Genomic DNA, 20638 nt, shown 5'->3' on the forward strand with positions numbered 1-20638 from the left:
ACATAAAATAGAATGACAGTAGTCTTAACACTGGCCACTGGAGATATACTGTGTGGGTCCAACTTACACACTGGCCCGAAGGACCTTATAGGTGTACGGATTGTCTGACCAAGGGACCTTGAGCTCCTTTCATTGCCAATGGGGACATTGATTTGTGTGAAGGTGGTGCAGTCAAGGCCAACCAGTGACATCCCATTGAGTGGGCCATAAAACTGCTAAGGTGGACAGGGCTGCTGGGAGTGAAACATGCCAAGGTGACATTGCCATTAGAGGTCTCCAAATGAGAACCAACCTGCTAGGTAAACAAAACAACAGTAAAATATATATTTTAAAAAATGTGGCATGTGGCTCCAAAAATTAGACTGATGTATGTCTTATCAATGTTGTGGATGAAAAAAAAAACTTTTATTCAGTGCCTGGGAGAAATGGTACAGCACATTTTGTTATAAAAATGGATTTCCACAGGTTCAGTTAAGACATCAGTAGCACTACAGCCAAGTTAGTCTCTGAAATTCAACATGAGGCTACTGCAACACTGTCTCCATAACATACGTCTGGTTTCCCCCGTCAGCAGTCACTCCAACAGAGATAAGTACCAAACTGACCATTTGCAGCTTACTCACTGATAGCTTTTTTTATACAATGAGCACATTTCTGGTGAAAGGCAAAATGTGCACTTCAAATTCAAAAGGCTCAATTTCAGCTACAAGGAATCTTGTAACCAGCATGTGGGATTATTCAGTGAAGTATTGGTTGTGTCCAAGTGCTGTGCCTTAATGCACTTGAGGGAAATCATAGCCATTGTAACATTTACATATCTGTAGCATAGTACATACAATACGGTTCATTATTAAATGAGTTTTGTTAACTTATTTTGTAAAATGATCCTTTATGGAAGTGTAATCAGGCACAGTTTTTGATCAGAATCTCTTTTGAAAAGTATAAAACGTTCTGTGCTGCGTACAATATGGATGAGGGCGTTTTGTCATTTTTAACTTTTCCCAAATCAAATCTTATGTCCTTACATAACTTCATTTAAAAATAAATATCTATTATCTTCTTTAAATTTAAAATAATCTTTAAAAGTTTGTTGTAACCCATAGTAACCCACAATTCTTAAATGAAATTGAAACATGGAAAATTACACATAAATCATCAATACCTAAAATAAAAAATAAAAAAAATGGATGGATATACCAATTCCGAAAACAGTTCAAAAAGTAATAACATTGATAACATCAAAGAAAACAAAGATGAACAAAAACAAAATTAACACAAAAACAACAAACATATAATATACAGAATTAAAAAAAAAATGGATACAATTTGAAAAACGCCTTTAGCTTCTCCTCTCTTGTTCCACCCCTCGGAGAAAATATGTGCCAATGCCCCCGAGAAAAGGGACCAACACCCCTCTGTTCGACCCGTCTCTTTGGCATTCATGGAAGGGAGGAGCAGACAATGCAATGCGTCTCTGTCAGGCAAAGAGCCACGGGGCCAGTTCGTTGAATGCCTCGCTTTCACAGGGCGCATCATCGGGGAATAAAAACACATGCCTGCTTGGACATTAGAATTGTGTTTCACTAGGACCCCCCCCTCCCCCACCCCCCAAAAAAAGCCCCAAAAAGTAGACTGGACGGGATTTATTTTTTGGAGTGTGTAATGTAGCTGTTCTCGATACAGAGGACTATATAGGAGGTGGAGCAGCTGCTGGAGCTTTGCTGTAAGAGCCGGCCGCTCTGCAGTGGAGATGCCAGGCCGGTCACGGCGGGGTTGCCCGCCCGCCATGTCTCGCAGTAGTTGTCCGTCTGCCGGTGGCCCTTGCTGCTTGAACCGTGCCAGACCATTTTCTCTGGCCTGGAGAAAAGGGAAAAAAAACAAACAAAGCAAAGCAGTCAGAATATTTCAGCTGCCTCAATTTTCCACCAGTGCCTAAGCCCTACTAGGTCAAGGTCATGGATTTGTTTTGGTTTTCATTTATTTGTTCCTTCTTGAATCGTTGATAGATATATCTAAAAATAAAGATATATTGTTGGACGAACGCATGGAAAACATACACACACACACAAAACAAATACACTGCAACCATGAGTATTAACAATGCAACTGCATACAAACTAAGTAAACAAAGCTATTAATACGCTAACAGCTAAATACATAGTGCACGGAATAGAGGTTGTATTAAAGGTAAGAGTTTTGTACAAGCAAAATTACACCCAGCCAAACAAAAACTCACCATGCGCTGTCCCTGAGGATATCTCTACCATCAAAGGAGTAGATTGGTGCGTTATCCCTCATTTTGCCCTCGTTCTCACTGAAGACAGACTCCCAACTGCTAAACAACACTTGGTCCTGCGTGGAAAAGAATATAACAATGAGTAAAGTTTTGTTCCTCCTGTGTAATATCTTTCTCATGGAGCATCAAGATAAATGGGATAAAAGCAGTTTTGACAAAAGTGACAACATATCATTATCACAATCATGAACAAAGAATCCTAATAGCGTTTCATTCAGAATTTTCCACTAATTGCATAAAGGTTTTGTATAAAATTGGTGTCAGAGGAGGTAGTAATGTAGTAATACTGCGACTTCCCCAGCAGCAGCAACTCACCTTGAGGTTTACAATGGGGAGGCTGTCCCTGTCTGACTTGCGCACTATGCTGTAGAGGTCTTGAAGCTTGGAGGACAAGAAGGCTCTGAAGGTGCCCTTCAGGCCCACGGCCCGTGCCTGCTGGAAGCACAGGAAGTCCGCGCCGCGAATTCCTTGCATGTTCCCACTTTGAGGGGCGTTCAGGGCGATGAGGTGGAGCTGTTTAAGAAGACAGTTTCCCATTAAAACACAGCCTTTCTTTGACCTTCTCCCTCTGTGCTGTATTTTTATTTTGTTTGAATCTGTTGGGGGATAGTATATGTTTATATGTTGCATACAAGCATGCAGGTAAATCCTGTTAAACATCAGTCTGGAGCAGGTTATGATTTAATGACTTTTTAGGGTTTCATTTTATGGTAAACTGAGATTGAAGGGGCACATATTATGGAGAAGAGGTGTTCAGATTATTGCTGCTATCAGGAAATAAATGAAAACATAGCAGCCTTATTTTGAGACTGATGACCAAGCATTTTTGCAATTTTGTCATGAGTTCTGAACTGGTTTCATGGGCTCACAGGACATGAACCTTGCTCTAACTATAAGGAAGTATGTAACTATTCAGTTCAAGTAAAAACATGACTGATCGTAATGATAAAATTAGCTACCAATTGAATATTCTATGATAATAACTATCTATTTATATATAACACTTACCGGTATTTATTTATTTATTTATATAGCACTTAGTTCTGACCAGTCCTAAGTATTTAATCAGGAAAATGTATCTGAGACACAACTAAGGCTACGGTCGAATAGTCAAAAAAATATGTCTTAGGAAAAGACAACCGCGGTGCTAAGAGAATCCGACTGCACTTACACTAGGCTACGTAATTATGCGTCGGCGGATGTTAATGACGTGGGTCTGCCGTGGGGAAACTACAATGTTCTGAAGATGGACGACTAAAAGCGCATCTTAGATACTTGGCCCCGTGCGTTCTTACCGTGTTGTTTCATGCAGGCTATATAAACGTGGACAACCTGGTGAAAAATATCACGTCATCACCAAGGTTGGAATTGAAATAAAAAAGGAATAGAGATAGGCTACCAGTCACAAAAGTGAAACGAAATGGTTGTCACACTGAGAATGGTTGCTCACGCTCACCCTCCTGTCCACTCATATTTATCGACATGAATCCCAATTCGTATGACTGTATGAAAATAATTGTTAAATTCATGCAAGATAGGCATAACATGTTAGGCCTACAAATCTACTACTGTACATCATCATCATCATTCTTAAGTTTCAAACATGTTGAATTAAAAACATCTGGCTAAAAACGTCTCATATCCCTTTTTCTTGAAAGACAGACATCTGTGTTATGGTTAATATGCTGATTATGATCTGATTATAAGCTTATGCATATAATAGCTTAAGAACCACCACACAACTCAGTAAACACCTTGAAATGTTGACTTGATTGTGCTTTGAAGTTGTTATGGCTGATACAGGCCTTTATTACAGTAAGGCAAGGGTTTCAGCATCTGTGACTGAAGTAAAATTAATTAATGATATTCCTAAAGGCTGGCAATACAACAACGCTCAGAATGAAGAAATAACTAATGCAAACTGAGCATAGGTTACGCTACAATGTTAACTTCACTTTGATCATTTTACAACAGCAGCGGAACGTTCATAGTTCGCCTCTGGGTTTAACATGTTGTTGAAAGTTCAAAACATATAAGCATATTAGCAGGTTATGGCATAAAATGGAAAATGCTAACGGTAACTTGATCTGCGTCCCTTGTCGGTCATGATCATTTGTTTTCGTGAACGGCCGAATGGTGCCGAATGGTGCGTCGCAAGGAATTGTGGGACGGCATTATCTCCTTTCCTTTCGTAAAGGATGGTCCAGTGTATCCTATACTAAAGGAGCTAAGTAAGGAAGCACAGAAGCACCTTTCCTTAGCATTTAGAGAATTCGAACAGCTCTTATCATGGCTGCCACTTAGATACTTCTGGGTCATTTCACTCAGTTAGGAACCTTCCTAAGCAAAAAAGACTATTCGACCGCAGTTTAAGACACTTACTCCTGGTCCTGATGTGTGCACATGCCCAGCAGGCTGAGGTGCGGGCTGGATGGGTCGTCGCTGGGGGGTGACAGGGTGTCGGCTCTCAGGCTGTGGGGGGTTTACTCTTCCGTCCGTCTGACCTGTGTACCTCGGGTCTGGGAACCTGGGATTGTAATGCGGGGGGTATCTGGGGTCCGGGTGGGCCGGCTCCCTCCTTGGCGGCTCTACGGGCGGGTGGGGCAGAGGCTCGATGGGCCGCGTGGCAGCGCCGCCTTGGGAGTAATGGCCGGCTCCGTTGTTGTGGGACTGGTCCTGGGACTGGGGGTAAAGAATCACAGGAGGAGGCTGGACCTCCGCCACCTCGTTGTCCTTTAAATGGAAAAGAACCAGATTCAGAAATTACAAAATACTCAATAAATGCCTTCTTCACATAAATCCACAAAATACTTTTATACCAGTTCATTTTTCCAACTCTCAGACTTACCAGGTCTCTGTAGAAGGGACTGTACTCTCCAAGCTGTGTGAGGAAAACCACATTTAGTAAATATTGATAGTGATACTTTAACTCACATTGAATGAATCATCTGGACTGAACTGTATTAAAGTCTATGAAACATAAGTACATATACATTCCTCTATGCAACCAATCATGTAATTGCCATTTCATGGGTGAGAAGGTTGTAGATGTTGTACCATGACTTGTCGGAGTCCGTCACGGACTCTTAAATAGAGGTCGGCTTTGTCTATGATGTAGATGAGGCTGCCCTCCGCCTGGCGTCTGCCAGTAGCAATCATGGTGTCATATGACCTCAGAACTGTAACCTGGGGAAAACAAATACACATATTAAGCTTTTGTTGTCGAAAAAAGTAAATAAATAAAAACAATGACTTCTGAATACCACAGTTGTAAAGTGTTAAAACCCTAGCGAACAATCACTCTGAAATTTGGAGAAGTTCTGAGCAGCCCTACCCTGCAGTGTCAACCTGACAGTAAAAATGAGTATTTGAAAGTCCACGAAAGTTGTTTCAATGCAATGATGACACTTACCCCAGAGGATTGACCAGGTATTCCAGGTGGGCCAGCGGGGCCAGGAGGTCCTGGGACACTGATGGCTTTAAATGGAAACAAAGAGTTGCAAATTATTATTATTATTATTTGTTTTTGCATTTATTTATCCAGGGAGGGGTTACTGAGCATGCAGGTACTTTCTCAAACAGCCCTTCTTCACATTCATACAATTACACACAATCACACCTGCAATTACAAATGCAGTTTTATACTGTTTGCAACTGAACAGCTCCACTGGAGAGTTTGGTGCTAAAATCAAGCGCACCTCCATGGTGGTTGTGAGTGTTACTCATTCACTTTTGTAGAAGATTCCAAGCTACATTTGGTCTAGTTTGTAAAGCCTCTAGAAGCCACTTCAGCAGTATGATTGTATGATTTACAAGTATCCAGAACACTGAAGCAAGGAAACACCTCTACTTACGGTGATTGGGCCTGTACGCCCCTGGTAGTGAGGGAGACCCTGGGGGTCCAGGAGGTCCGGGTGGCCCCGGCTGCCCTTGACGCCCATCGTAACCAATCCCTGGTGCCCCTGGTGGTCCCTGAGGTCCAGGAGGGCCGATAATGGAATCTCCCTTTGGACCCTAACATACAAGAGAGAGAAATTAAAGTTACTGCAACTGAAATGCTAATGAAAAGTTGCTGAAAAGATTTTTTTAATATGACAACTATTAAAAGGCTATAGGACCCACTGATGTTGGAAAAAAAACAAAAACAGATCATTACAGTTGCCTTTAATTATGACAATCAGCTTTGGTTGTCTTAAATCAAATAACCGACCTTGTTCATGACGAATATTTATGTATGACAATTTTTGATACTACTTATAAGGACATTTTTTGCGCCACCTGAAAAAATGTGATTCTGGGCCCCCACCCCAAGGCGTCATCATCACCTCTGTGTCCCCTATTAATGCCTATATATGTGATAGAAACATTTTTTTCTCCACTGTCTAGAACTCACCGGTAGGCCTGGGTTGCCAGGAGGCCCTGGTTGGCCTTGCACTCCTCCAAAACGAGGGTCATAATATCCACCGCCTGGCTCTCCCTTCTCTCCCTTCACCCCTGCGTCTCCACGATCTCCCTTCAGTTCGTTCTGTTGACAACAGGCAGGTTTTAACATTACAGTGAATTATCCACCTCAAAATTGGTTGTTTTGCAGTTATGGCCTTTCAACTTTTGAAATGTTGACCTTTAATTATAGCACCTCCATTAGGCCAATGAGTGTAACTTTTTTCACATGTATGAACCTTCCAAGTTTCATCAAAATGGATCTGTGGCCTTTCAAGGTTCTAAATTTTGACCTTTAATTATAGCACTGCCATTAGGTCAAGCAGTGTCATTTTTAAAGACCAGAAAACAGTGCCAAGATGTATCATACTTCCAAGTTTTGTCAAAATCAGACCGGTGATGTCATGTTTGATGGACGGACAGACGGACCCAGCCTGATCCATTGTACCCAACTAAATGATCGACTTTCAAGATTTATGCAAAGAACTTAAGTAAAGAATGAACGTGAATGAAATGTTCAGCATTCAGACTTACAGGCCCAAAGTGACAAAGCTTATTCAAACTATGAAACATACACACACAAGTGGCAGATCATTGGGAAATTTCTTTATCTGTAGGCCTCAGCTCGGATAAATCATCACTGCCTTAAAGCTTTTTCAATTTACCGTTGAAAGAACATTTATCCTTGAAGAACAAAATTAGACAATTGTCAACTGACAATTTGTCAAACTACTAGCACAGCAAAGCACACTCACAGTCTAAGTTTAAAATTAATGAATCTCGACAAGGAATACTTGTCTGTTGTGTGTCACCACTGAAATTCTTACCTTCAATGTATAAATATCAAAGCTAGAGGCTGATCCTGCAGAAGAACAAAGAGGTCTTTTTAGTATTCAAGTATTAATAATTCAATGCAACCCTATATTATAAAGGACATGTATTTAAAGCTGATTTTGGTACTGCATGCATATTTTATTAAGACATTAGGATTTACCTGGGATCCCTGGAAGTCCACGCTCACCTTTTTCCCCTTTAGTTGCTACAAAAAATAAAATGTTCAAAATGTGTACAAAACAGTTGGATACAGCATACCACATGTGTATGTGTAACTGACATTAGCACTGCAAAACTGTTTGCTCACTGTTTTGATTGAGTGATGTTTTGTGTGTTTTATCAATAAATTCTTCAAATCTAGTGCAAGTTGACAGCCTAATCTCTTGACAATGGAGAGTCTATCCTCCTCAGACTCAGATAGCTGGATCAAACTGAAATTAAGATAGAACTCTTTATCTCTCCAGACAGTTTAAACCCTTTTTAAATCTCTCTTCCTTGACTGGTAGATTTACTTAACTTCTCAGTTTTAATCCTTCTCTTTGAGAAGTTCCATCCCAGCGCTTTATGTATTGACTTTAAAACAACAAACTCAGAGTGTGTTGGGAGGGCATACCTGGGTAATTCCTTGAGGTGTCGTCATAGCGCTAAGAACAGAAGAAAAAAACACTCAGACAGGCAATTTCCAGCACTAACAACCAGGGGAGGAAAGGAAATGTTTTGTCTACAGTTCACAAAGGCCAGCAAATCCCACAGTTCACCAACCACTCACTATTTCATCAGCCAACTAGGTTTTTTACAAAACAACCGGAATTTCAAATAATGGCAGGTTACCTGCCTAAGTGGCTGGAAAGTAGAAAACATTACCAGCCACAACCAAGGCTGGTGTTAATTCCCCAATCTACTAACACTAACACATAAAAATGTTTCATGTTTCCCATGCAGGTACATTGCAGACAGAAGCAGAAGCCCCACTTTTAACTGCACTGCCCCACCTAAAGAGGAGCTGTTGAAAAAAAATTGAAAAATTGTGAAAAAGCAAGCTGCAATGTCAACTGCAGTGCTTACGCTGGATAGATGCATGACAGGGGACGTCTATGGGCATAATGGGGGACTTCTATTGTGACTACTGCTGTATGTAAATTATATTGTATTATCGAAGGGAATAGCATTAACTGGTACATACAGCTGTCTGGAATTTGGTGCTGCTGAGACAGAGACACTGGTCAGACATTCACTGATGCGGACATGAAGACATTTAAGATTCTGTGTACTCACATTGAAGCGATCTAAGGGAACGGCCGGCCCAGGAGGTCCGGGTGGTCCAGGTGGGCCTGGGGGTCCCTGGTGAAAACAGAGTTATTCACTCTTTGTCACTGTTTGATATGTGTCAGGATGGTTAATATACATTAGGATTCTTCATTAGGAGGTGGAGAGGTTGCTGAGAGGCCTCCAAGAACCGACAAGGTTCATTCCAAAATTACATACCCATATTTGAATAATTTGACAAAATGATTGCTGGCATTGACGTAAAACTTGGTATGTTCTTGATGTTATTAGCTCCCCTGAGGCAGTTTCTTAGCAAACAGTGGCATGTTTGAGATACTGTATTTTTTAAAGCTCCACTTAAGCAACTTTGCATGTTGGCGGCTCCAAATAGCAGTGAGAGGTAACTGAAAACTCAACTTCAATACCCAGAAACCATTTAACATAATGCCAGTAAACTGTGAACAGCACGCTCAGCTTTCTCTGGATGGAGGAAAGTTTTGATTCCTCACTTCCCATGGCTGCATAAGAGTAGCGTCCAGTACCAGACACGGGCAAATCTATGGGGTCTCAATTAGGGGGCCTGGGACACTCGTCCCTTTGCAACCCCACTTTGTGATTTAGGCCGATAAGAGGTGTATTTTTACATAATAATCTTGCCTAGTGCAGCTGTAAATATTAAGTATAAGCCTAGTGAGGTAAAGACTAATACTTACTGGGTAGCTATAGCCACCACCAGTGGCTGGCTCTCCTTTCTCACCCTTGTATCCATTTACACCAGGACGGCCCTGAAAGGAGAGAGTCATAGGTTCATATTTTTCTGGATGGAATACAAAATCCCCCAAAAAGCATGTACGCATTTACATAAAACTTAAATATATAAACTTTATGACAAGAGGTTTCTGACTGAGATAAGTTACTAGGAAAAGAGTACTTACAGGTCTTCCAGGCATTCCAATTTCCCCCTTTAAACCAGAAGGCCCGTACTGGCCCTGTACAGGCAAATCATGAAACAAAAGACAATGTGAGTCAACTTGAGAACATGGTGGGAAATCAGTCTAATGGCCAACTGTCTTTGTCCTTAGAGTATATTATTTTGTATATCTTTAATGTTTGAACGCTCAAACACTTACAGAAGGTCCAACAGGTCCAGCAGGCCCTCTGTCTCCCTGCAAACAGGATGAAAAAATATTTTAAATGCTGTTCGTGTCACAAAACACTTTACACAGGCTTTAGGAACAGCAAGCAAATAGGCTTAAGCAATAACAACTGTACAACCAACAGAGCAGACAGCAGACCAAAGCAGGCAGCGAGAACAACATTTAGACATGACAAATGGCAGCGTATAGAGGAGAGGGGTGTGCATGTGTGTGTGTGTGCATATATGAGTGTGTGTGTGAGAGAGAGAAAGAGAGATAGAGAAATAACAGACCAGTAGCCACAGCCAGACAGAAGTCATAAGCAGCATAAGAGACTCACCTTCTGACCCACCAGCCCTCCCAGATACAGAGGATTTCCATCAGCTCCGATGACTAAGCCTGGCTCACCCTTCTCACCCTGAACAGCACGGCACCAATGAGAGAGACACAATTCAGCAGTTGTACACACAATGAATCGCAGAGAAACAAGAACATGTCCTCTATCTTGCAAAAATGTTTTTGTTTGACTGTGTGAGTTATTGAGAAATGCGAGAAATTAATGAATGAGTGAATGAATGAATGAATGAATGAATGAATGATGTTTTTGCTAAGACTTTCAAACCGACATGACTACCTGGACTCAGATTTTTTTAAGCCAGGAGAACGTATCACAATCACAATTTTCTTTCTTTCTTTCTTTCTTTCTTTCTTTCTTTCCAGTACAAGTCCTGGACTCCAAGAGCACCTATGATTATTTGCCTGAAGCGCTTTTAGTATCTTTCCTCTTAAAAATCATAAGATGTATTGCAAACGCTATTTGATCTGGGTCAGGAAGGAATACAGCATGTCAAGGAAATGTAGAGAACAATATGAAAGGCAATGAAAGAGTAGGAATTATGTCATTACCTTCACTCCGTAGCCTGGTAGGCCTGCGTCCCCTCTGTCACCCTTTGGTCCAATAGGGCCCTGGCAAGACATAAGGAACATATGTGAATTCAAGCCAACACAGTCAGTCATCCCATTAGTCTCTGAGTGTTGGTATAATACAGTTTCTGAACTGCTGAGTGGGCCAGCTGTCTCACTGGCCTGTTCTTTTTCAGATACTGAGTGTGGAAATTATGGCATGAGATGTTGCGGGCTATGTAAGTCTCGGAGTAGGTGCAGTGTCAGAGTGGTGTCACTGTAGTTCAGATGAGTGTTTGATGGCTGCTGAGTACGGCCGTAGAAGGGCTGCTTCTGGGATAATTTACTGTTGAGCTATCTGGAGGCATCACGGCTGTTTGAGAGAAATGAATCTTGCATTGATCTGAGCGTGCAGCGGCCTCTTCTTCTACGCCTGTATAACTTAGCTATGTGAGGTGTTTTGTGTGTGTGTAAGATCTTCTACATTAGACAATAACAGCCATTAAACCTGACAGATTTGGAAAATAAAGATTAATATTGTCCACATGGTTATAATGATGGTTAGAGGATGTAAAGCAGATAATATTATGTTACATGTAGTGAATTGGAAAAAGAGAGGCTTACAGGGAATCCAGCTTGACCAGGTAAACCAGGTCCTCCCTGTACAGAAAAAAAAGACACCATTAATGAATGCTTGAATCATGTAAAGGATAATTCAGTCATTCCCAACAAACCCACAGTATCCTCTAGATCAACTGAACAATACAAGATTCCTTTAAAGTGGGAATCTGCAACGTTCTTGTTTGTTGGTTTTGGAGCCATCTTTGCTGCTAAGCGCCCACTGGTGTGGTGTTTCTGCACTGCACTTCCCAGAGATCACCTGTCAATCAAACAGTGTGTCCAGTACTGTGAGATCTGTTAGATTTTTCCTTAGATTTTCTCTTGATGCAGTTTGAGTTTCTGTAGGTGGTGCTCTTTTCTTAGTCTGTTCAGACATGGTGGCTATCTCTGCTCATGGTAACTACCCAGTTCTTCTTCTATTTATTTAAACAAATTGCTGTTGCTGCTGCTGGAAACGTATAACGCATCAATTTCTGTGCGGCAAAGGATTTTTACCAGGAAAGACTGACCCACTACCGGGTGTTAAGAACAGCAAATGTAAGAGCTTTCATGAACTGGGTATAGGTTGAATCACTATTGCATTATATCAACTTTAAATAACAATAAACTTGTGTGGATTGGGATACATTCATGTTTGTTCACGTTAATGTATTATAATAGAAATATCTTCATTACATCAGCATTCTGAGTGACAGTACTGGTAACTACCATGTAGGCGGAAATCATAACACTACTTATACAGGAACCGATGGGCAGGTCTGAGCTATTTCTTAAATGTCGGTTGTGATATAAATGCAGCTTTCATTCAGTGTAGATGAAAGGTATACATTTGACATTAATTACACATAAGAATGGCAACAGATGTCGGTCTTGTTCTGTGGTCATATTCTCAAATGGTCACATGCTAATAACAATATTCCTACCTTCCAATAAAGTTATATGTTTAGTTAACATTAACAAGCCAAGATTGATGTGTTGCTGTAATATGAAATAATCTTTTGAACAGCGCTTCCATAATTACTGTAACTGAACAGCGAGGAGGACAGGGTACTTGCATGTTTCGCCACATACTATAAATCATGGTTGAGAGGTGTTTCTCTGTCAGTAAAAGTGCATGATCAACATCGTAAATGTTGTAGAGAGCACATTGGAACGTACAGGACTTTTTTAATGCTATGGATAGTTACACCGAATACATATACAGACAAGCGGATGACCTGCACAACTTTCTGGCTGCTACTCATGCCTGTGTATTGTCCATGATACAGACAATACAAAATTTGAAAGGTTCACATCACTAAAAGGAGAAAGCCTTTACATCCTATGAATACCCATAAATCCTGTGTGTGTCTCTTTGCAGTCCCATTCATACACACAAATCACACACAGATAAAACAACCAGAACATATGTAGACATGAACACATACCTGAGGCCCAACACCTCCAACATCATGCTGTAGGGACACAAAGAGAATTAATGAACGAATTAATGAAGATAACGTGCTAATACAAAACTAGAACATCTATGGACAGCTTAGCATGCCAAATTAGCAGGACAAAAATCAAAGTAAATTTCAAAGAGTAAACATTTAACACTTGATTTACCCTACTTACTGGTGAAAACCTTGATCATACAAATCAGCTGTGTTATGTCTGCATGCACATATGGCAGATAACCCCTACGAGAACCCCTGTAACCCCTGTAATAAGCACACCATTTGAGATACATGAAAATAATGCGTTCACTGCTGTCATAATGTTTATGGCCTGTGGAGTAAATATGATGTTTTATTTCACAAGAGGACAGAAGTCAAGCTGCCCTTCAAGATAGTCAATGGCAATTCTGCAGTCCAACAGCCGGTGGTTTGTCATTTCGAAATAATAATGCACTACTACAGGAGTAACAGCAACAACAATAATGTACCACTTTTTCACTGCTAATACCAAATCATAATAAATAAATAATAAACTGAAACTATCAGCTGACACACTGCTTCAGGTCATTACATAAGTAAGTAATGAAATAAGCACATAAATATTGAGATATAACCTAAGTTTATCCTTAGAGATATGTAAGCTGTTTTTATGTGCGATAAACCTCTTACTCGTGGTTCTCAGCATTGGATTTCAAGATAGAGGAAACTGTCGGATACCAAGTCTGTGATTGGACCGATTTCAAACAGCAGTGTTGGTATCACGGTTGCTCTAACTCTGAATATTTGCATATCTGCCTGTGTGTGTGCTTTTGTGAGACTTACACCGCCAGATGTTTGGTAGATGATCTGTCCCGGGGGTCCGGGCGGGCCTGGGGGTCCCTGGAGTCCAGTTCCATCTCGGCCTGGTTCACCCTAATACACACACACACACACACACAAAATATTAATGATTGACACCCCAGTAATACATCCAATACCTGAAATTAATCTAATGTTGAATCTGAGACAAGTTTGGTCCAGTTTTAGGGATTTGCAGTCAAACTTAAAGTTAAGACACAAATGAGCTGATTTTTCTTTTTGTGTTCTGGAAGACTTTAAAGGTCTAAGAGCTTAAATAACTTATTATAAATTACAAATACAGAGGTTGTCTTGCTTGCTTATTTCAGCACAAGATTGGATCACCATCTTTGATTGCTCTGTGGTGAACATACTGTATGATTGAATAGTTATTCAGTGTTAAAAACAATATTCACCCTCTCTCCTCTGTCGCCTCCCTCACCCTTTGGTCCCTGTAAAATTAAAGAAGAATGAGAGGAAAGATACATTAACAACAGTGAAAGTCATGAATAAGTCCATAAAGTTCCAACGAGGACGAGGGAAACCTCCTCCTCCCATCTTGAAATGGAACTTTAACAGCAGGATCCGAGCCACGCTTCATGAATGTTAAGTTAAAAAGGCTATCATCATACTATAAAGCAAGGAATCTCTGTCTGTCTGTCTGTCTGTCTGTGTGTCCGTAGCATATCTCGAGAACCGTTCGTCCGATCGACTGTATTGTATTGTATTGTATTGCTGGGGACCCAAGGAAGTGCAGTGTCAGATTTGGTGCAGTTTGGACACGTGACACGTTCAGTATTAATAAACTTTGAATAAACAAGCGAACAGTGCTCTGTGCAGCAGTCGGGTGAACAGGCACTGCACTAGTAACAGAACAAGCTGCTAGATTAAAGGATTTTAAATTTCATTCAAGAAGAGTACCTTGGATCTCTTTTCTGATCTGAAGTGCTAACCACACACTGAAAAGCAGCTGTACTGTCTATAATCATCATAAGATAAACCAAAATGCAGCACTTTGTCCTGACTTTCTTGTGGGACTGAGCCATTTTCTGCTCAGCATAAGACCCTGAAGTACGAAAGCAAATAGATAAATCTACTAAATGACTGATCAACTGCACATTGTGCTATTGCAAGAGCATTACTATCCTAGAAAATCAAGGTCAAATCAGACAGCCGGTTGTGTGAGCTGTGAAAGAGTGCAACCAACATTATTAGGCTACCAGATGTAAGACTTTCGTAGGCAGAAGAACATTGATGTGTGTAAGTTTTCATAACAAATCATAAATCCTGTTACTATAATATTTGCAAATACTTCTTATGAATTGTTTTAGTCTACTAAGGGTAAGAAATTATCTTTTTTTCAGAAGGCATTTTTTTTTACCCCCTTGGTTTTTTAGGGGGATTTTGGAGCCAATTTCAGTGAACTATGAAACAATATATTCATATTGCATACTGGCAAATATACACTCAATTTGTACCACTAAGATTTGTTTTAACGTCTTTCCCACTGCTGCAAACTTGTGGCAGGCCTTGCGGAAGAGGACAGTGTCGTTTTCCCCGCTCTGTTCTCAAACAGTCCATCTTCCTCCACTCAATTATATTTTTATGATATTGGTTGTTTTATTTTTTGTTGACGCAGTGGTTCTTCTACTGCTGGCTGCGTGGTGCCAACATTTTCTACTGCTTCAGGCTGCGCACTCGGTTGTTTTCTGATAAAAAAAAAAAAAAAAACGCTCTATTTTTCTCGCTCAGAATGCACTGAGAAGGATCTCCTGGTCATAGGCTCCCATGAATCACCTATGATGGCTCCTGGGGGACAGCAGGCACATTCACTCATGAATATTTGACAACTCAGTGAGAAAACAATTTGTGATAAGGGTGAAATGCAAAAAACATACATTTAATAATAATCAGGGTCATTCCCTCATTTAATTTCATGGGCATTTTATGTTTTGCCCCGAGCCTTCATTAATTTCTGACCCTGGTGTTAAGTCCCACACAGGACAATACAAAGAGCGGCAGAAAGTTTAGACAATCACAGGAAAGTGAAGTCAATTTAGTAAACGTCTCTGTGACTGACAGCTTGCCTTATCTGAAGTGTAATGCCGCAAACCCAAGCATCTGGTCCTCCATACAGGTTCAAACAAACACTAAAGCTTGTTTGTAACCACTGTGGGTCCTGTCTGATTGAGAAATGAATGGACTGTTGCATCCGCCACTGGAAGCCAGAGTGCCAGATGGAGAAGAGAGAGGGAAAGGGAAAGGAGGCTTTTACCTGAGGCCCGGGGAAGCCATCCAGCCCCGGCCGCCCGTCTCGTCCCTGAGGGCCTTCGCCGCCCTTCTGACCCGGGATGCCAGGCAACCCAGCTTTACCCTGCACAGTTCAAAACACTCAAGTCATTCCAGTAAAATACAAGTAAAGAAATGAACTGAACATGATCAAACATGATTCTATTAAATTCAAAACAGAACACATTTTGGCCTTGCAAGGATGTTATTGTCAAACAACATGCAAATAGTGTTAGATAGCAAGCAGAAGTTCGCTGATTTGAATCCCCAGACCAACGAGAAAAACCTGGAAGGAAATGTGAACCTGAAATGCCTTCTGCTCCCTCAACAATTATGTTTTAAGTGCTCTTAAACAAGGCACTTAATTCTTGACCGCTCATCTGGAGCTGCTCAGTAGCCAATAGCGAAAGACTGGTTGTAATGTACAGTAAAGTCAAATTCCAGGTATGAGTGTAAGTATGTTATCATTCCTCCGGTCGATGCAGCAAATAAGAAAGTATTCTTTGTCAACGTGCCTGGTTATGTAAGGCTTGAAATATTCAATGCTTTTAACAATCTGCATTCACATGCAGTTATTATTAGTTCAGTAATCTATATTTAAGTAAGCAATTGTGACTGCTAGTAGCATCTGTAGCAACTAAGCAACTGCAGTAACAACTGTAATTTAATCAATACATGTTGATAATCTATACTTCTTCCCCATATATTTCCCACCGATACTTAATGTGTTTACATTATCACCAGTTTATATAACCCCACAATTGTTTACATTCTATTGCTTTATTGTATATTTGTTACAGTTTTTATTGCTTACTATTAATTCTATATGTGTGCTTATATTCTATTGTCTTTTTTTCCTGTCGAATTCTATTACTTTTGATGCTGCAAGGATCTCATTTCCCCCACAGGGATCAATAAAGTTTCACCTTATCTTTCTCATTGTCCTTATTTTCCAACTCTGGTTCTGAAGAGGAGCAGGTGAAATGTGTGTGGATGACAGCAGCAAGGATAAATCTACTGTAAAGCACTTTGTGATGAACCCGTTTGTTAAAAGTGTTTTATAAATCAGTTGTACTTGATGTTTGTGGGACCATTTTGAACATTTTCAGTTGTTGGTCTACTCATATCTCATCGGTCCCACTCATGACAGATTATCGGGACATTTCCTCAAGTACTTACCGGCAGTCCAGGGACACCAGGGGGACCCTGAAAGCCCAAAAGAGCTTGGTTATTCACTATATATATTCTCAACACTGTATTGCCTTATTGCAGTATGAATTTTTGGACAACTGAAGAAGCAGCCTCCTAGTACAAACAATTGTTTTTGAATGAGAAGGTACATCAATAACCCTAATGCATACATTTGTAGTTAAAGATATGAAGAAGACAAGATAAACAGGTTAAAAGGTGACAATGGGTAATGGGTAATTAAAATATTCCTTTTACATATTACAATTTGCACAGACAAATACTGTGCATACAGTAATATATAGGCACATACCAAAACAACTAAAAACCATCAATCAGATCTGGAATCAGAGACCCATTCTGGCTTGTAATGTGGCCATTAAGAAACTGCATTCAAAGAAATTGAGTGCATTGAAGAGGAACTGTTTCGTACTTAAAACCTTCATGTCTGTAGATTTTATACTGGGTGATATAACTCTTCTTCCACAGGGACGTAAACCTTTCTTTAGTAATTCAGTAAGCAGTACTAACCTGTCTTCCTTCAGGTCCTCTGACGCCAGGAAGTCCGTTAGAGAAAACTCCACCAGAGCCCTCCATGTCATCCTTCAAACACGAACAAATGATTTTATATCATACAGTCACACAATTTGGACAAAGCTATAAGGGTGATTTTTTTTTTCTTGTTTCTTTTGTTTAGATGTTTTCATAAGCTGCCAGTTTTTTGTTATTTTATCTTATCAGCACATGTATTCCTCTCTTCAGTCTATGTTTTATCATTGCACAAATAAATCAACAAACTAATAATTAACTCAGCTTCACTGTTCTGCTTATAAGGTTTTACAGGCTTTTTAATGAAGCTGTGGTCAGAGAGAAACCTCCATCATATCAGCAGTGGACCAAATGACTGATATCTGATATTCAACAAACTGACAGACTTGAAGTTTATAAAGAACTTACAAATCCAACACGATAACTTGGTCCAGGAGGGCCGGGAGGTCCAGGTGGTCCAACTGGTCCCATTGGTCCAGGCAGGCCAGCCAATCCACTCTCTCCTGGACGGCCCGGTAAGCCGGGATCTCCTGCAGCTCCCTGTGAGGTGGGACAATCAGTTTTAATAAGAATAATGAACAAATAATGAAATAGTCAAATCAGTCTTCAACAATGACGCACATCTTTCTACTTCCCAGTAGTTGGTGGTTAGTCTCAGTTTCCTCCCAGGGATGAATGGATTGATTAATTGATTGAATGACTGACTGAAGTTGTGGCTGTCTATCTAATTCACTGCCAAGGATGTATCCCACACAAAAACTATCAATACCTGTGTCACACAGGGGTTATTACTCGACATTAACCATGCTAAAAAGGTACACAGGACAATGGAACAACATGTCATACACACCCATGCTCATTGTTACGGCACAACATTTACAGATATCACCACATGTTAAAAACCAAACCACAACAACCACTCAGATTAAACATATCTGTAGTCTGCAGTTGTCAGTCTGTAGCTGACAATATGACAAACATATTTGCATAGCATTATAAGACACAAATCCCCTTTGATGGCTGCCATGCTGGAAGCCAGTTACCTGCAGATGGGCAGGCTTAGGAGAGGAGGAGGAGGAGGAGGAAGAGGGTGAATAGTGAGGCAGCAGATTGGTGAGAAAAGAAAAGTAGGAGCTTGGCTGGAGGAATGAAAGGAAGGGGAAAGGCTTTAGAAACAGGATGGGTGGATGAGAGCAGGTATAGTCATTGGGGTTATCAAGTGGACACCATCTCACATGTTTCATTGAATTAAGCCTGTGACACCTTCAAACGGAACACTCTGCTGTCCCAAAACCACACACACATCCTCTGACACTTAGCCTTATACCTTCCTCACTAGATTACACCAAATAAATAATTGTCTCACTACTGGTCTCAACAACAAGGAGTAAACCTCACAGTCTAACCACAGCAGGTTCAAAGTAAAATTAAAAAAGAAACAAAAATAAATAAATAAATAAAATAAAGACAGAAATCTTTACCTTCTCTCCAACTGCTCCTGGCAGACCCAGCTCGCCTGAATCACCCTAGTGTGGAAAAGAGGTGGACAACATGTGTTAACAGAAACACCAATGAAAGAGATTAATCACATGCAGATTCCATGATGAACACTGAGAAACACGATCACAAAGCAAACTGAACTAAACTAAACCTTAAGTCCTAGGAAGGTTATCAATAGAGTCTGAATCTGGTTTATAGTTGCTAACACGTTCTACAAGATATTTCAGTGACACAGTGATTATGTTGTAAATTACATGACATTAGTCTTCAGGAAAGAAACAATCATATTCAAAAGGACTTTCAGTCCTGTACCTTTTCTCCCCTGGGACCAGCAGCTCCTGGGAGGCCATCAGCACCTGGTGGACCAGGCAAACCCTGGAGGCCCAAAGATTTGGTTCAAATATACAGCTAATATTGATTTGGTTAGGTTGTACAATCGTTATCATCACTATACAGACAGTTTGAGGATTTAATGTATGCTTAGTGGTGTTTGGTGATGTTAAAACATAAATAAATTGACACCTACAGGTTGACCGGGGGCTCCATCCTGTCCTGGCGGGCCAAACGCCCCGGAGCTCACTGCTGTGCCTGCTGTAGAGGGACTAGGAGGACCGGGAGGACCAGGGAGACCTGGAGGCCCAGGTAAGCCAGGCAGCCCCTAAATCAAGAAAAAGAAACCTTGACTGGATCCATACGATTTAACTCTTATTTACATAAGATTTACTGACAAAATTACACTAATCAGTGTTTTAACTGTTATTTATAATCTGCAGAAACAGTGTTGGGAATTCTTTCAACAGAATAAAGTATCAACAAATTTTCACCAGGTCGTATTTCAAATGACATTCAGCAATGATTTATCTTCTTTGTGGTTTGGTTTGATGTCGATGATTACAGTCTTACAACAACACAGGTGATGTCACCTACTACACCTTCTGTTCCTGATGAGACCAGCGTTCAACATTTCAATGATTCTCACCCGAATAGATTCCAAGTCTGGGAAACCTGAGCCTTCCATGTCCACAAAAGTCTGAAACACAGGATTTGAAATTAATTGTAATCAACAAAAACCTGATTACAGGTCAGCTCTTCCTAAACATCGTGCAGCATGTGACAGAGGCTGATATTGACTCACAGATCTGGATCCTGGTCCTGGGGGTCCGGGGGGACCCGGGGGTCCCCGAGGGCCGGGGTGGCCGTCTCCACGGTCTCCCTGTACACAGCATGACACATTAGGACATTAGATTTCAACAACAGATCCAGGGTTTACTTGTCATTTTTACATTCTAAAATGATTTGCTTCTTGAATTTTACATGTATGTTTTTTCCCTCTTATTTCATAT

General features: G+C 40.6%; 1 protein-coding gene across 3 annotated transcripts in view; it reads right to left on the reverse strand.

Annotated features, from left to right (window-relative positions):
* Positions 1-383: 383 nt before the first annotated feature.
* Positions 384-20638, reverse strand: part of col18a1a (collagen type XVIII alpha 1 chain a) — an 86382-nt gene continuing 66127 nt past the window's right edge. For all 3 annotated transcript variants that reach the window (XM_071521378.1, XM_071521377.1, XM_071521376.1), the window contains 31 exons: positions 20431-20508; positions 20275-20325; positions 19822-19953; positions 19608-19670; positions 19277-19321; positions 18204-18335; positions 17778-17849; positions 17238-17264; positions 16045-16143; positions 14186-14221; positions 13755-13844; positions 12924-12950; positions 11500-11535; positions 10879-10938; positions 10313-10390; positions 9967-10002; positions 9772-9825; positions 9550-9621; positions 8846-8911; positions 8184-8214; positions 7731-7775; positions 7564-7598; positions 6690-6821; positions 6151-6310; positions 5709-5773; positions 5354-5482; positions 5145-5177; positions 4679-5029; positions 2612-2809; positions 2237-2352; positions 384-1857 (listed from right to left, as the gene is read on the reverse strand). In XM_071521378.1, the coding sequence (XP_071377479.1) occupies positions 1644-1857; positions 2237-2352; positions 2612-2809; positions 4679-5029; positions 5145-5177; positions 5354-5482; positions 5709-5773; positions 6151-6310; positions 6690-6821; positions 7564-7598; positions 7731-7775; positions 8184-8214; positions 8846-8911; positions 9550-9621; positions 9772-9825; positions 9967-10002; positions 10313-10390; positions 10879-10938; positions 11500-11535; positions 12924-12950; positions 13755-13844; positions 14186-14221; positions 16045-16143; positions 17238-17264; positions 17778-17849; positions 18204-18335; positions 19277-19321; positions 19608-19670; positions 19822-19953; positions 20275-20325; positions 20431-20508 (2763 nt within the window). In that variant the 3' untranslated portion in view covers positions 384-1643. The remainder of the gene's footprint in view (positions 1858-2236; positions 2353-2611; positions 2810-4678; positions 5030-5144; positions 5178-5353; positions 5483-5708; positions 5774-6150; positions 6311-6689; positions 6822-7563; positions 7599-7730; positions 7776-8183; positions 8215-8845; positions 8912-9549; positions 9622-9771; positions 9826-9966; positions 10003-10312; positions 10391-10878; positions 10939-11499; positions 11536-12923; positions 12951-13754; positions 13845-14185; positions 14222-16044; positions 16144-17237; positions 17265-17777; positions 17850-18203; positions 18336-19276; positions 19322-19607; positions 19671-19821; positions 19954-20274; positions 20326-20430; positions 20509-20638) is intronic.

This window comes from Centroberyx affinis, unplaced genomic scaffold (assembly GCF_046629955.1).
Source record: "Centroberyx affinis isolate AG114_WGS23_722 - 3 ecotype Tasmania unplaced genomic scaffold, CSIRO-AGI_Caff_v1 ptg000886l_1, whole genome shotgun sequence".
NCBI classification, from domain to species: domain Eukaryota; kingdom Metazoa; phylum Chordata; class Actinopteri; order Beryciformes; family Berycidae; genus Centroberyx; species Centroberyx affinis.